Raw genomic sequence first — 13,757 nt, forward strand, 5'->3', positions numbered from 1 at the left:
CAGGGATGATACGCCATTTAACTATTTTTTAGTTTCACGAGAACTTAAGGGGAACTAAGAATGGAATCCTTACACTTGAACTCTCGACCTCATCTGTTCTGGACCTTTCTAGTTTTGAATCCATCTCATGGCTGGAAAACAGCCTGTGGCCTTATAACTTAGGGAAAGTTTGCTCATATTGCTTTTAAACTCCACGTTCAGTGCTTGAGTGGCTATGTATTATTCCGGAGAAAACTACATTAGGAAGAACTATGATGAAAAAATCTTAGGGAAAGATCTCACGGGGCTGGGCAGTGTCTGCCTGGAGTGTCCACCGCAGAACTTACTTGCTTGTTGGACCTGAATCCATCCCCACACTTTAGCTAAATGCCTTAAGCAACAGCTATGTCAGAGGCTTGTCTCATCCAACATTCATTGCTCAACACAACCTGTGACTATATTCTAAAGCGACAAGGAAAAAAAGAAGGACATGCAGGGAATTGGAAGCAGAGCTTACTCACCAGCTGTGTGAACCATTGCTCCAGACCTTGGTACTCCAGAGAACTCTTGTTGAATAGGTTGTTGGAGAAGGGCATGTTAGCAACTCGCAGACTGAAGAACACTACCAGTTCTTGGCCCGTGGTGGCCATGGTCATAGAACTAGTGGTGATGTACTGTAAAGCTGGGTTAGGAGTGGTATTCTCCAAGAAATGACCTGGGGTAGTAACATCCCCCCTGAGTCTTGGTACCTCAGAGGAGGCAGGAGCATTAGTTAGACCCATTATGTCCAAGTCTCTCATGATATCTTGGCTGCCTGAAGATGCAGTTGAATGTGAAATTTCCAGAGCTGATTGGCTGATGGCAGAATAGTCATCCGTGGGGATGGTTAGTCCCGGGATTAGTACTGTCTGGTCAATGGGCATTATGTCTGTGGCACTTTGATCAGTCAGAGAGAAGATGCTTGATGCAGTAAAGAAGGGAAGAGTGTCTGATAGCGAAGCAGAGGCCTTGGCAGGTGGAGACTGAGAACTGCCTGTGGAAAGATCTTCTGAGTCCAATTAATTTTGTCCAGGTATTTTCCCCAAAGAATAGAAAGCAAAAAAGGAAATCCAAAGTTAGACTTAACTTCAACAATGCATTTGCATTGACTGCTTTAATGTCATATTTTTAAAGAAGAAGAAATTGGTATAGAAAGGATAGGCAGTCCTGTGTCCAAACCTAGGGAAAGAGAGGGTGGGTCCCTGTACTCATTTCATTCACGCCCAAGTAGTTCTAGATAGATGAGACTAAAAGACCACCAGTAACCTAAAATTTCTGCTTAGCCAGAAACAACACAGCTAGGGACCAGCTGGTAACAAACTGACTAGGTCACCAGGTGGGGCCAAAACACAGCCGGCATCAGAATAGATTTGGATCCCACATTGCCCTCAGGTACTCCCAGCCAATTAGCTATGCGGTTTGGGTCCAGAAATTTTATTCACCTTCCAATCGTGCAAGCCTGCATTTTATGCATTTGGATTTTTTTGAATCCGAGTTATCACATTTTGGTAGTTTTACCACTTAAAATTTAAATTATGCTTTCCCAAAATTGGATAATCTGGCTGAATAACTTGCCAATTTGCAAAATGATTTTGGGAAAGTAAAGGTGTGGGTGACACATATAATTTGAACTTTATATTGGCCATACAACTTGTTCAATATTTGATAGTATTTAGAGTTTTTTCACTTTTACATGAGTATACCTTCGTAATTTTTACCACCATTTTGCATTTCTTCCTTGGATAGGAACACATTGAACTCCTAAAGTCTATTCTCTTTTTGGTACAAAGTTAAAATCAGTAAGTATTTATGAACTAAGAAAGTGGTTATATGAGACTTTCAGATAAAGAGATCAGTGGGTTATTAAAATATTCCAATAAACCTAAATCCAGAGCCACTGACAATATTTAAGGCATTAGGTAGATCAAAACAAGGAGCTTTCTGTGATTACTTCAGGGGCATTTTGGCAAATATGTGGGAAAGCTGTGTTGAAATCCAAATGCTAAGCATGATGAATGGACTGTCTGGATGCAGATATAATCTTTGGACTCTCTGTCAGCTAATTTACTAGAGTGCAATCACCCAAACTGAAACTCCAAGTGATAAATAGCTCTGAAAGGTGGAATCATATTACTTTTATTAGTTTCTTAAAATAAAACCTGCCTGTTGGTGAACTGTACCCAGATTTCAGAGAAGTACCCTCTTTTCTCTCACTTGAAGAGAATGCCTGGGCATGTTCGCCCATACTTATTTAACTGTCAGAAATGATGTTTTCTAACATCCACGATCTCTCTGGATATACACCCGTAGTTTTATTCAAGTGTTCACTGCCATGGACTGAATGTTTTCTATCTCCCCCCAATGCAGACTTTGAAGCCCTAATCTCCAACGTGACAGTATTTGGAGGTGGGTCTTTGGGAGGTAGTTAGGCCATGAGGGTGGATCCAACATGAATGGGATTAGTGTTCTTACAAGAGGAGACACAGAGAGATCATCTCTCCCTCTGCTATGTGAGGATACAGCAAGAAGGCATCCTTCTGCAGAACAGAAAGACATGCCTCACCAGGGACCAAATCAGCTGGCAGCTTGATCTTGGGCTTCCCAGTCTCCAGAACTGTGAAAAATAAATTCCTGTTGTTTAAGCCCTCCCAGTCAATGGTATTTTGCTGCAGCAGCCTGAGCTGACTAAGACATCCATAGAAGTATCTGGGATGAATAAATGAAAAGGCTGCAAGTACTACCGTGATTTGATTTGACTTCTTTGTGTCACGGGGAGGTGCATATGAACTTGTGTTCCTATGACGTGGTCTTTCTGCTCCTCCAGACGATAAGGGTCTGGGAAGAAGCACAACGACAGATATCTTCATTCTGCTTCTGAGCCAGCATCTTATTACTCACACTTTTGTTACTAGATAGATTTTAGCCAGATTAAAATAGTCTGCTGCCTTAATGTCATCAACCAATAAAAGTGAATTTCTAACTCCATCCCTTTGTGGCATTTTAACATTAATCTTTTACATTCAAAATAAACGTAACCAAGTTCTTACTGATAGAACAGTTGGCTATTTAAATGTAGGGTCCCTAGGGATGCCTGGGTGGCTCAGTCAGTTAAGCGTCTGCTCAGGTCATGCTCCTGGGGTGTGGGATCTAGTCTTGCATCAGGCTCCTTGCTCAGTGGGGAGTCTGCTTCTCCCTCTGCCTGCTTCTCCCTCTCCTGCCACTCCCCCTGCTTGTTGTCTTGTTCTCCCTCTGGCAAATAAATAAATAAATAAATAAATAAATAAATAAAATCTTAAAAAAAATAAATGTAGGGTTGCTAGATAAAGTGCAGGATTTTCATTGGAAAATAAACTAAACAATTGTTAGTTGTTTATCTGAAATTCAAATTTAACTGGGCATCTTGTGTTTTTCTTTGCTGAATCTAGCAGTCCTTTTTAAGTGTGGTTTTAAAAGACTCTATCCTCTCTTGGCTTGAGATTGAAACTAGTAAGTCTATGGCTAATTCTTTTGAAATAAAAATATTGTCAAACCTCATCACTACTTATAAATATATTTTAGACAATTATGTTTTCATTTGATTCTTATGTAAAAATTAGACATGTCAATGACACAGGCCATTTCAACATTGAGTATTTTACACTGCAACAGAGAAGTCAAGCACTAAAGGCCAAGGCCATTTATTTTATCATGAGGTATGCAAAATAAGCAAACTCAAAATAACTTTACTTTTAGCTGTTATGTTACAGTGTGTGTGGGGTTCCTGTGACGGTGTGGGGTGTGTTTACATGTTGTGTGCATGGTGGGGGTGATGGTTAGAATTCCTGCTGCTGGGTATAGAGGAAATGGCTAGTTTGGTCACTTCTGTGCAGGAGACCTGTCCAAAAGCAAAGGTCATAGAAAAAATAGTACATACCAAAGTATATGAATTCAGGTTTAGCTGAAACCCATAGTGAGAGATGCTGGTAATGGGTGAAGGTGGGCACGGTGGGGGAAGCCAGAAGCCATACTAGTAGCCAAAGGAAGGTAAAGCAGAAGATAAGCAAGGTGTGAGGGACAAGTAGAGATGAAAGAATATTTTAAATGCTTCTAGAAAAAGATACACAGACATAGCATAAACATCAAGTGGTTATCTATTTTATGTTTAAAAATCTAAAAATAAATTCCACAATCTCTTTTAGATCTTCAAGTGGCATGACCAACAATTTCTTCATTCTATATCAAACAAATCCATTCTTATTTATCATAAAGAAAATTATTACTTTCCTTTTTGCCCTGGTATAGGGATAGGAAGTAAGTGTTTATTATACATTCATTCAACAAATAAATATCGATAGCCTACTATGAGCCAGGCACTGTTTCAGGTGCTGGAATATATTAGTGAACAAAACAGATGAAAGTTCTGGCCCCAAGGAGCTTACTGTCTAGTGGAGGAAGACAGAAAGTAAGCAAATACACAACGGGAAATATATAGTATACCAAGTTGTGATAGGTGCTATGGAGATAAAGTGGGAAATAGGGTGAGAATATTGGGTTGGCAATTTATATAGAGTGGTCATTGAGAATATAATATTTGAGCAAGACCTGAAGGAGGTAAAAGAGTTTAGCCATGAAGCAAATGCAAATGAGAAAGCCAAAGGAAGAAGTGTGTCTTTCATGTTTCAGTAACAGATGGCTGGGAGGGCAGCATGGCTAGAATGGAGTTCTATACTATCAATCAAATGTCAGGGTGACAAAAGATAATTGCAAGCACTCAAAGTCTCCAAAAATTCTCCCTAAGCACCCTTTTTTTAGGATGTTTTCACCTAAAATTATGGTAAACCAAGAAACAAGAAGAAATTGGATACTGAAAAAAACTTATGGAAATCCCCTGACAGGTGGTGAAATGGTCTTTCAGGGAGATAGGTACTGCAGGTGTCTCAAGAGACAAGTATATAGAACACTTGTATCATCAAACCCTCTGCCATTGTGGTAAATTATTTAACTTGACAAAACTGCTGGAGGATGTTCTCTACAAGACAAGAGAGTAAATCCAGAGAGGGAAAGCCTGAGATCTAGGAATCAGGGAATCCAACTTAGTAGAAAGGCCAAGGAAATTCTAAGGGTGATAGCAGAGGAGAGTCGCAGCTGACAGCTGTCCAAAAGGCTTAGAGAGTAGCAATCTAGAGAGAAAGAGAAGAAGGTCTTTGAAAATTAGAAGTGATAAATTACCTGATGTGGAAAAGTATGTTGGAAAATTCAATGGAAAATTTGGGAATAGTTGACATTAAATACAAAGAAAACTAAGCAAATGAAAAAAAAAATCAAAGAAAACATTAACTCTAGGAAAACAGAAAGGAAACATAGAGCAAATAGATCAGCTATGAATATATAATATAAATGCTGAATATTGATTTAATAATAGTTATTACCATTTTGGGAAGATGGGATGGAAGCAGAAGAATGGTGTTGTATTATTTACAATAATAGAAAGACAATAAATGATAAATAAAACTGATGACTCAAAAAATACTTATTTAAAATTACAGGAAGAGTAAATGCCAGAAGATATAGCTAACTGAGTTAAGAGACTAGTTTTGGTAAGTGGGATTGCACAGTGAGGAGGTGTGAGATAGCAAAATGCTGTATTTGTCAGAATACCTTAATGTCACTTGACTTAAAGAAACTTAAGTGCTTTGGGGCGCCTGGGTGTCACGGTTCTTAAGCATCTGCCTTCGGCTCAGGGCGTGATCCCAGCATTCTGGAATCGAGCCCCACATCAGGCTCCTCTGCTGGGAGCCTGCTTCTTCCTCTCCCACTCCCCCTGCCTGTGTTCCCTCTCTTGCTGGCTGTCTCTCTCTGTCAAATAAATAAATAAAATCTTTTAAAAAAAAAAGAAACTTAAGTGCTTTATTTTGGAATAATTGTATATTCAAATGCAGTTCTACGATTACCCAACATTTGCAGCAGCATGGATGGGACTGGAGGAGATTATGCTAAGTGAAATAAGTCAAGCAGAGAAAGACAATTATCATACAGTTTCACTCATTTATGGAAGATAAGGAATAGCAGGGAGATCGGTAGGAGAAGGAAGGGAAGAATGAAGGGGGGGTAAACAGATGGGGGAATGAACCACGAGAGACTATGGACTCTGGGAAACAAACTGAGGGTTTCAGAGGGGAGGGGGGTGGGGGATTGGGATAGGCCGGTGATGGGTTATTAAGGAGGGCACATATTGCATGGTGCACTGGGTGTTACACGCAAACAGTGAATCATTGAACACTACATCACAAACTAATGATGTATTGTATGGAGACTAACATAACATAATAAAAAATTTTAAAAAATCCAAACAAATGCAGTTCTAAGAAATAACAGAAAGTGACATCAGTAAAAATGGCATAGTAAGAAACTCCAAAAGTCAGTTGTCCTTTACATTCAAAAGTTATAGCTAGTAAGTAGTCGTGATATAATAACAAATATATATTTGGTCTCTGCCTTCAGTTCCTAACACAGAGCTCCTAAATTCCTTGTAATTTCCTGGGTGATAGGAGCATCTTTTGTTCTACTGAGGTGACTTCTGGTGGGTTCCTGGATAGCATCAGGATGAAGGCTGGCCACTGGAATGATCTAGACAGGATTAGGAGCTTGGAAATTTACCCCCAACCCCCAACCTCTGAGAAGAAGAGATGGGCTGGAGATTGAGTTAATAATTGATCATGTCTCCATGATGAAGCCTCCATAAAAATTCCTAAACTATGGGTTTTGTAGAACTTCTGCACTGGTGAACACATCCATGTGCCAGGAGAATAGTGCATTCCGGTTCCACAGGGACAAATGCTTCTGCACTTGGGACCTTTCCAGAACTGACCTTATGTATCTATCTCTCTTCATCTGGCTGTTCATTTATATTTGTTATCATGTCCTTTAAAATAAACTGGTAAACAAGTAAGTATTTCCCTGAGTTCTGTGAGCCATTATAGCAAATTTTGAAACTTAGAAGGGGCTTGTGTGAACCTAAATTTACTTTTTATTTTTCTAAATTTTATTTCTTTCAACAGAGATTGTATATATTTAAGGTATAGAACATGATTTGACATACATATATATAGAGAAATGACTATAACAGTCAAGTTAATTAACATACCTCCTCACATAGTCACCATCCTTTTCTTTGTGAAAAGAACACTTAAGATCTCCTGCAGTATTCAATACAGTATTATTAACCGCAGTCATCACACTGTACATTAGATCTCTAGACTTACCCTATATAACTGCAACTTTATATCTTTTGATAAATGTCTTCCCATTTCCCCCACCTCCCTGCCCCTGGTAACCACCAATATGCTCTCTGGTTCTAGGTACTTGAATTTTTAAGATTGCACATGTAAGTGAGATCATGCGGTTTTTCTTTCTGTGTCTGGCTTATTTCACTTAGCGCAATGTCCTGCAGGTTCATCCATGTTGTTATAAATGGCAGAATTTCCTTCTTTAAAGCTGAATACTATTCCATCGCAGATATATATCTATATCTATATCATCTATATCTATATCTATATCTATATCTATATCTTTATCTATCTATCATCTATCTATCATCTATCTATCTATCTATCTATCTATATCTATATATGTTTACATATTTATCACAATTTCTTTAACCATTCATCCATTGACAGACACTTAACAGCTGGTTGATCAGAAGTACAAGTGGTAAGTGATAGTCTGGGACTTGCAACTGGCACCTAAAGTCGGGGGCAGTCTTGTGGAGCTGAGTGCTTAACCTATGGCGTCTGCACCAACAGGTGCAGTGGTTAGTTAGCTAGTGTCATACTGAACTGTTAGTGGGTAGTTAGTGTCATACTGGGTAGTTAGTGTCATACTGAACTGTTCGGTATCTAGATGGTGTCTGGGGAGTTGGAGAATTGGTTGACGTTGAAAACCCCTCCACACCTTTGATGTTAGAAGTATTGTGAATAGAGAAGTAGTTTTCCTTTCAGTAGCTAAGCCCTCAGGAACTTTGGCACCCATGAGCCCTTCTTGAAACAATTATCTCATGATACATTCTAGCCAACTCCAAGGTAAAATAAAGAACTCAGGAATGTAGAAGCTGTGGTAGAAGGTTTGAGAGTAAGACTTAAATCCACTTAAATATGGAAATCTGCCCAAGAAGCCATAAGAGTTGTGACTGCAGAATCAATTCTAAACTTATGAAATGTGACAATTGTAAAATATTCACCTCACTACCAAAACTGGGATGTGGCAGAGTGCAGATGGCTGGATTATGAGTGTTTTGATAAATTTATCTTTCGTAGCAGTACATCAAAAATGCTGCCTAGTGTTGATACATACAGTGTAAATGATAATAACTCCAAATTAATGTTTTAGGTAATCTTTCTTTAGGGATCTGTTAAGAATGAATATGTCATGAGGTAAGGAAATATTTATCTGAAATTCAGCAATTTCTTGCATGTCATTTCAGGTTCTTTTTCTTCTATTGAAGTCAAGTAAAATTAAATGCAGTCTCTATTTTATTAGGATGACATTGCAGAAAAATTCAATTTTTGTAAAAGTACTTCTATCTATCCTTTTATCTTTTTAATTATATTGAGAGATATCTGAAATGATAGGTATCATTTAATTATTTCTGGAGTGGCAAAATTTTAGCATCGTTATTTCACGAGAGAATCTTTTTTAAAAAACTTTTTTTATTTTTATTAAAAAATTTTTTTAATTTAAATTCAATTTAGTTAACATATAGTGTATTATTAGTTTCAGGGGTAGAATTTAGTGATTCATCAGTTGCATATAACACCCAGTGCTCATTATATCAAGTGCTCTCCTTAATGCCCATCACCCAGTTATCCCATCCCCCCACCCACCAGAGAGAGAAAGAGAGATTCTTAGGCAGGCTTCATGCCCAGCATGGAGCTCAACTCCAGGATGGATCTCACTACCCTGAGATCATAACCCCAGCCAAAATCAAGAGTCTGACGCTTAACCAACTGAGCCACCCAGGCAGGTGCCCCCGGTAATTACTATTTTTAAAAAACCTATTGTTTAGTCATTCAATATAAATATACACTTATTGTTTTTCTCATAGATAGAGATATTTTGTAAACCTCATATAAAAACACAGTTTCATGATTATGTGGAGTAAATGTGAAATTCCAAATACATCTGCATTTTTTTTTAAAGATTTTATTTATTTATTTGACAGAGATAGACAGCCAGCGAGAGAGGGAACACAAGCAGGGGGAGTGGGAGAGGAAGAAGCAGGCTCACAGTGGAGGAGCCTGATGTGGGGCTCGATCCCACAATGCCGGGATCATGCCCTGAGCCGAAGGCAGATGCTTAACCACTGTGCCACCCAGGCGCCCCCAAATACATCTGCATTTTAAGTAAAAGTCTTAAACAGAGCCACAGAAGAAGCAAAATATTTTATTATCAATTCTTTATTGTTATTAATAATGTTAAATAACATCTGGATTAAAACTGAAGCTGGTAAGAATCTTAATTTGTAAGCTCTGGGGAACTTCATCATTAGATGTTTCTGCGAGGTTATGCCTCAAAGTCTAGTCTTAGAATCTTGGGAGGCAGGACTGAGGATAGCATGGGAGGAAACTGATATTTATTTGGCACCTGTTATGTTCTAGGTACTATACAGAGATATTTAAAAAAAATTCTCCATTTACTTTAAGCCGTTTTATATTTTCCCAACTGATTATACACTTTGCATTTGCTACTTGAGGTGAATTATTGGAGTCTTGAAGTATCTGTCTAATTATGGCTTCTCAAATGATTTAACTGGGTAATTAAGAGAGGTACCCCAAGGCTACAAAGATGAGTGTCCCCTCAACCACTGGTCATTATTAGAAAGAAATATGCATGTCTGTGCATTTGGGCATGATGCATTCCTTTTCCCAAATTATCAACAAAAGTACATTTTTTTGCAGTTTAGTTTATTACACTTTTCCCTCACTTAAAAAAATGCTTACTCTGAGAAATCTTATTAGACTTAAACTCTGCCTTATATAATATGAAAACTACAGACCTCAGAGCTGCAACATACCTGATTTCTTTCTCTCTTCACTGTGGGTAACATATCTCTAATAACTTTCAATTTAAAATCAGCCTATACAAGGAAATTGTGAGGATGCATTCAGATAAAAAGCCCATCTGTGTCTTTCCCTCATTTGTTGGTGGACTTAATAAAATTTTTGGTTGTCTGTTCTGAAGAAATAAACATTTTGGGACAAATGAAGTAATTGTTACATGAATATGACAAGCAGTGATGCTGTAGCCTTTAATAGCATGTTCATAATTCAATTCTGAATGGCTTCTGCATTATTTATTCCAAGATTATTGACAAGGTTGTTTTTCCAGCTCTGGCTTGCAAAGTGAAATAATCAATATTTTTCTCTCTATTAATAACTTCATATGTATCTAAGGAAAATATTAAAGATTAAGATAAAATAAAATGTGAATTTGGGAATGTGGAAAGCACACAAAATATTACACGGTACACAGCCTCTCATATGGTCATTGATGACCTTCACTTTCTGTTATTCATATCCCTGTATGGTCCCTCCTAAATGCATGGAAGTGACCTCCACGGAATGCTATGGAGGTAATGATTAAGAGGTTCTAGTACCCAATTTCAGTGAAAAGGGAGTTTCCCCAAACCACCAACCAATTCTCTGGCACCAGCTGGGTATAACACAATTCAACTCAATTCTGACACCATCTACCTGGAGATAGCACCAGATTCCACATGTTAAGGACTCAGCCCCACAAGACTGTCCTCCATTTCAGATGACATTTCCAAGCCCAGATTGTTACCTGTGTTTCTGACACACTTGCTACATATTGGAGGTTCCCACAAAGCCCTCCCTGGCTGTAATTTCCTACAGTGGCTCACAGAACTCAGGAAACCCACTTATTCACTATATTACCAATTTATTACAAAGGATATTAAAGGATACAAATCAAGAGCCACATGAAGAGATACATAGGGCCAGGTCCCAAACAAAGGAGCTTCTGTCCTTGTGGAATTTGGAGCCTAGCACCTGGAAGCTCTCCAAACCCTCTCCTTTGGGGTTTTTATGGAGGCTTCATTACATAGGCATGATTGATTATATCATTGGACCCTGGTGATTGATTCAATGCCCAGTCCCTCTCTCCTCCCCAGAAACCAGGGGGTGGACTGAAATTTTCACTCCTCTATTCATGATTAGTTCCCCCGGCAACCAGCCCTCATTCTTAAGTGATTTCCAAAAATCGACTCATTAACATAAACCTAGTTGTGGTGAAAAGGGCTTGGAATGAACAACAAGATGCCCATTTCGCCTTTATGTCTCTGAAGTGATTTCAAGAACTGAGGACAAGAGGCCAAATATTATAAGAGATGCTCCCATTGCCCTTATTGCTCAGGATATTCCAAGGGTTTGGGGGCTGGGAGCCAGGGACTGTGGATGAAGACTAAATTTATATGAGAAATGTTTTGGTTATCCAAATAACCAAATATATATTTCCTGTAAATCACAATATTGCAATGATGTATGATTATGAGGCTAGGTCATAAAAGATGTTAGTTCTTCTGTCTTTCTCTCTTGAATCAATTATCCCGGAGGGAATCAGTTGCCATGTTGTGAGGATGCTCAAACAGCCATGTGGAGAGGCCCATATGAAGAAGAACTGAAGCCTTCCTGTAGCTAATTTGCCAGCTGTGCAAGTCACCTTGGAAGTAGCTCCATCAGCCCCTGTCAAGTCTCTGGAAGACTGTAGCCTTGGTTGATATTTTGACTGCAACCTCAGAAGAGTCCCTAAGCCTGAACTATCCAGCTAAGTCAGTCCTTGATTTCTGACCAACAGAAACTGGGAGAGATAATAAATGCTTGTTGTTGCCTTAAGTCACTAAGTTGTGGAGTAATTTTCTATGCAGCAATAGGTAACCAATACACACAGAAACCTTTAAAAACCTGAAATTGCAGGACTGTAGGTCTACCAATCTCTGACTCTGGCTTTTATCAGAATACCACAATGAATGTTGCTTTTTGAACATGCCCTTCTTATAAGAATCCATCATAATTTACATAAGATCGGCTGAAAGATTATGTCAGTATTCTGATCTGCACTGGAGACATTAGGTTCCAACCTATTGATAGGGAAGATTTTAGAACGGGGTATGGGTTTGTATTTATGGTATGAAGAGGGGAAGAATGAGAAGAAAGGACAAAGAAAAGACAGATTATACATTCAGGAACATGGTTTCTAAGAATGGTTTTGCCACTGTGAATTGCATTTACCTAATCTAGGTTGCAGTAGGCAGCCTCCATGCCAGCTGTTCCCAATTAAACAACTCAGTACCCCCTTTTCCTAACAATACTTTGTAATGTCACCTTTATGACCCTGAAGTGACCTTAATCAAGACGATAAGCTAGCTAATACGTACCTCCAAAAAAGTCAACGCATTGTTCAAACAGTGACATAAAGGAGAAATAAAAGGAAAATAATTTATAATAATGTAATATGTATTTCAAAAGGCATTACAACACCATAAGACACAATAAAGCAGTCAGAAGCTTGTACTTATATGTAAATATCTATAAATATCACTGGATTCCACAGTCACAAAGACAGACTGATTCAGCTGTTGTACTGGCAACATAAATACCATCATCACTGCTGTCATAAGAGAAGTGATTTTCTGAAATGATGGTTAACACTTAATAAAGTTCAAACAAAACAAAATACAATCTCCCCTTAATTTATGTATTAGTTGCATTCCTAGAAAAGTCAGGTTAAATTAAAATTTTGCAAAATATACTTTGCAAATTATACTTATGCGAAAAAAGAAGTGTCAGAAAAAAATGTGAACCACTTAAGTGTCTTACTGAGTGTAACTGCCACCGTACCTGATTTATAGGGGCCTGTGCCTTTCATTGCTTTGCAATCTGTTAGTTGCAGAATACTAGTAATGTAAATTATTGTTGTCCATAGAAAGGCAAAGGATTTTCACCAGGTGGAATAGAATTGCTTATTTCCCTGTGGATATTCACCAATTTTGCATACACTGGTAAATTTATTTCCTCTTTTTTTTTTGGCAATGGCACCCAGATTTGAATCATCCTCATTTTTAATTGCTGATCACGTGTTGTTGAATTCGCTTTCAAACTGGTCATAGCATCTTGTTTCCCCATTAGTTAATTTGTTAGGCACAATCTTTGTTTGACGCATGTTCATTTTATAAATGTGTAAGAGTCATGATGGTACTTTTTAATAAAATTTTACTTTAACAGGGGTTAAGGTCTAGGCTTAGAAATAAATAGAGTTTTTTTCACATACAAAAATGTCTAGCAAGATAAACAAAAGTCTTGTTGGAAGCAGATGAATTCTTTGTTGTGTAGTATTGTCTTCAAATTCTAGAATTTCTCTTCCCACTAAGTATTAGTGATGCCCTCCCATTATTGCAGCATTAAAAATTGCCCTTCCTCCCCAAATTTACCAAACATATCCTACAGGGTTCTACACTGTGTAGTTCTACACAGCAGTAAAATTACTGCTGACAATGTTGACCTTTAACTTGAGCTTTACCGGAAAATGTCTATGGTTAAGAACCCCTCACCTCAACCCTTTTGCTTTCCGAAATCTCCCCACCATCTTTTGTTCTGGGAAAGGGCTAACTGCAAAATATCACCTTTCCTTATAGGACTCCGGTAAGACTTGTCTGCTCTTTCCCATGACTCCCATAAGCCTCATAG

The 13,757-nt window shown here is 38.3% G+C and overlaps 1 protein-coding gene across 2 annotated transcripts in view; it reads right to left on the minus strand.

Annotated features, from left to right (window-relative positions):
- IMPG1 (interphotoreceptor matrix proteoglycan 1) overlaps window positions 1–13,757 on the minus strand; it is a 124,715-nt gene that overhangs the window by 26,774 nt on the left and 84,184 nt on the right. For both annotated transcript variants that reach the window (XM_008684841.1, XM_008684840.1), the window contains one exon: window positions 501–1,012. In XM_008684841.1, the coding sequence (XP_008683063.1) occupies window positions 501–1,012 (512 nt within the window). The remainder of the gene's footprint in view (window positions 1–500; window positions 1,013–13,757) is intronic.

This window comes from Ursus maritimus, unplaced genomic scaffold, assembly GCF_017311325.1.
Source record: "Ursus maritimus isolate PB19 unplaced genomic scaffold, ASM1731132v1 scaffold_29, whole genome shotgun sequence".
NCBI classification, from domain to species: Eukaryota; Metazoa; Chordata; class Mammalia; order Carnivora; family Ursidae; genus Ursus; species Ursus maritimus.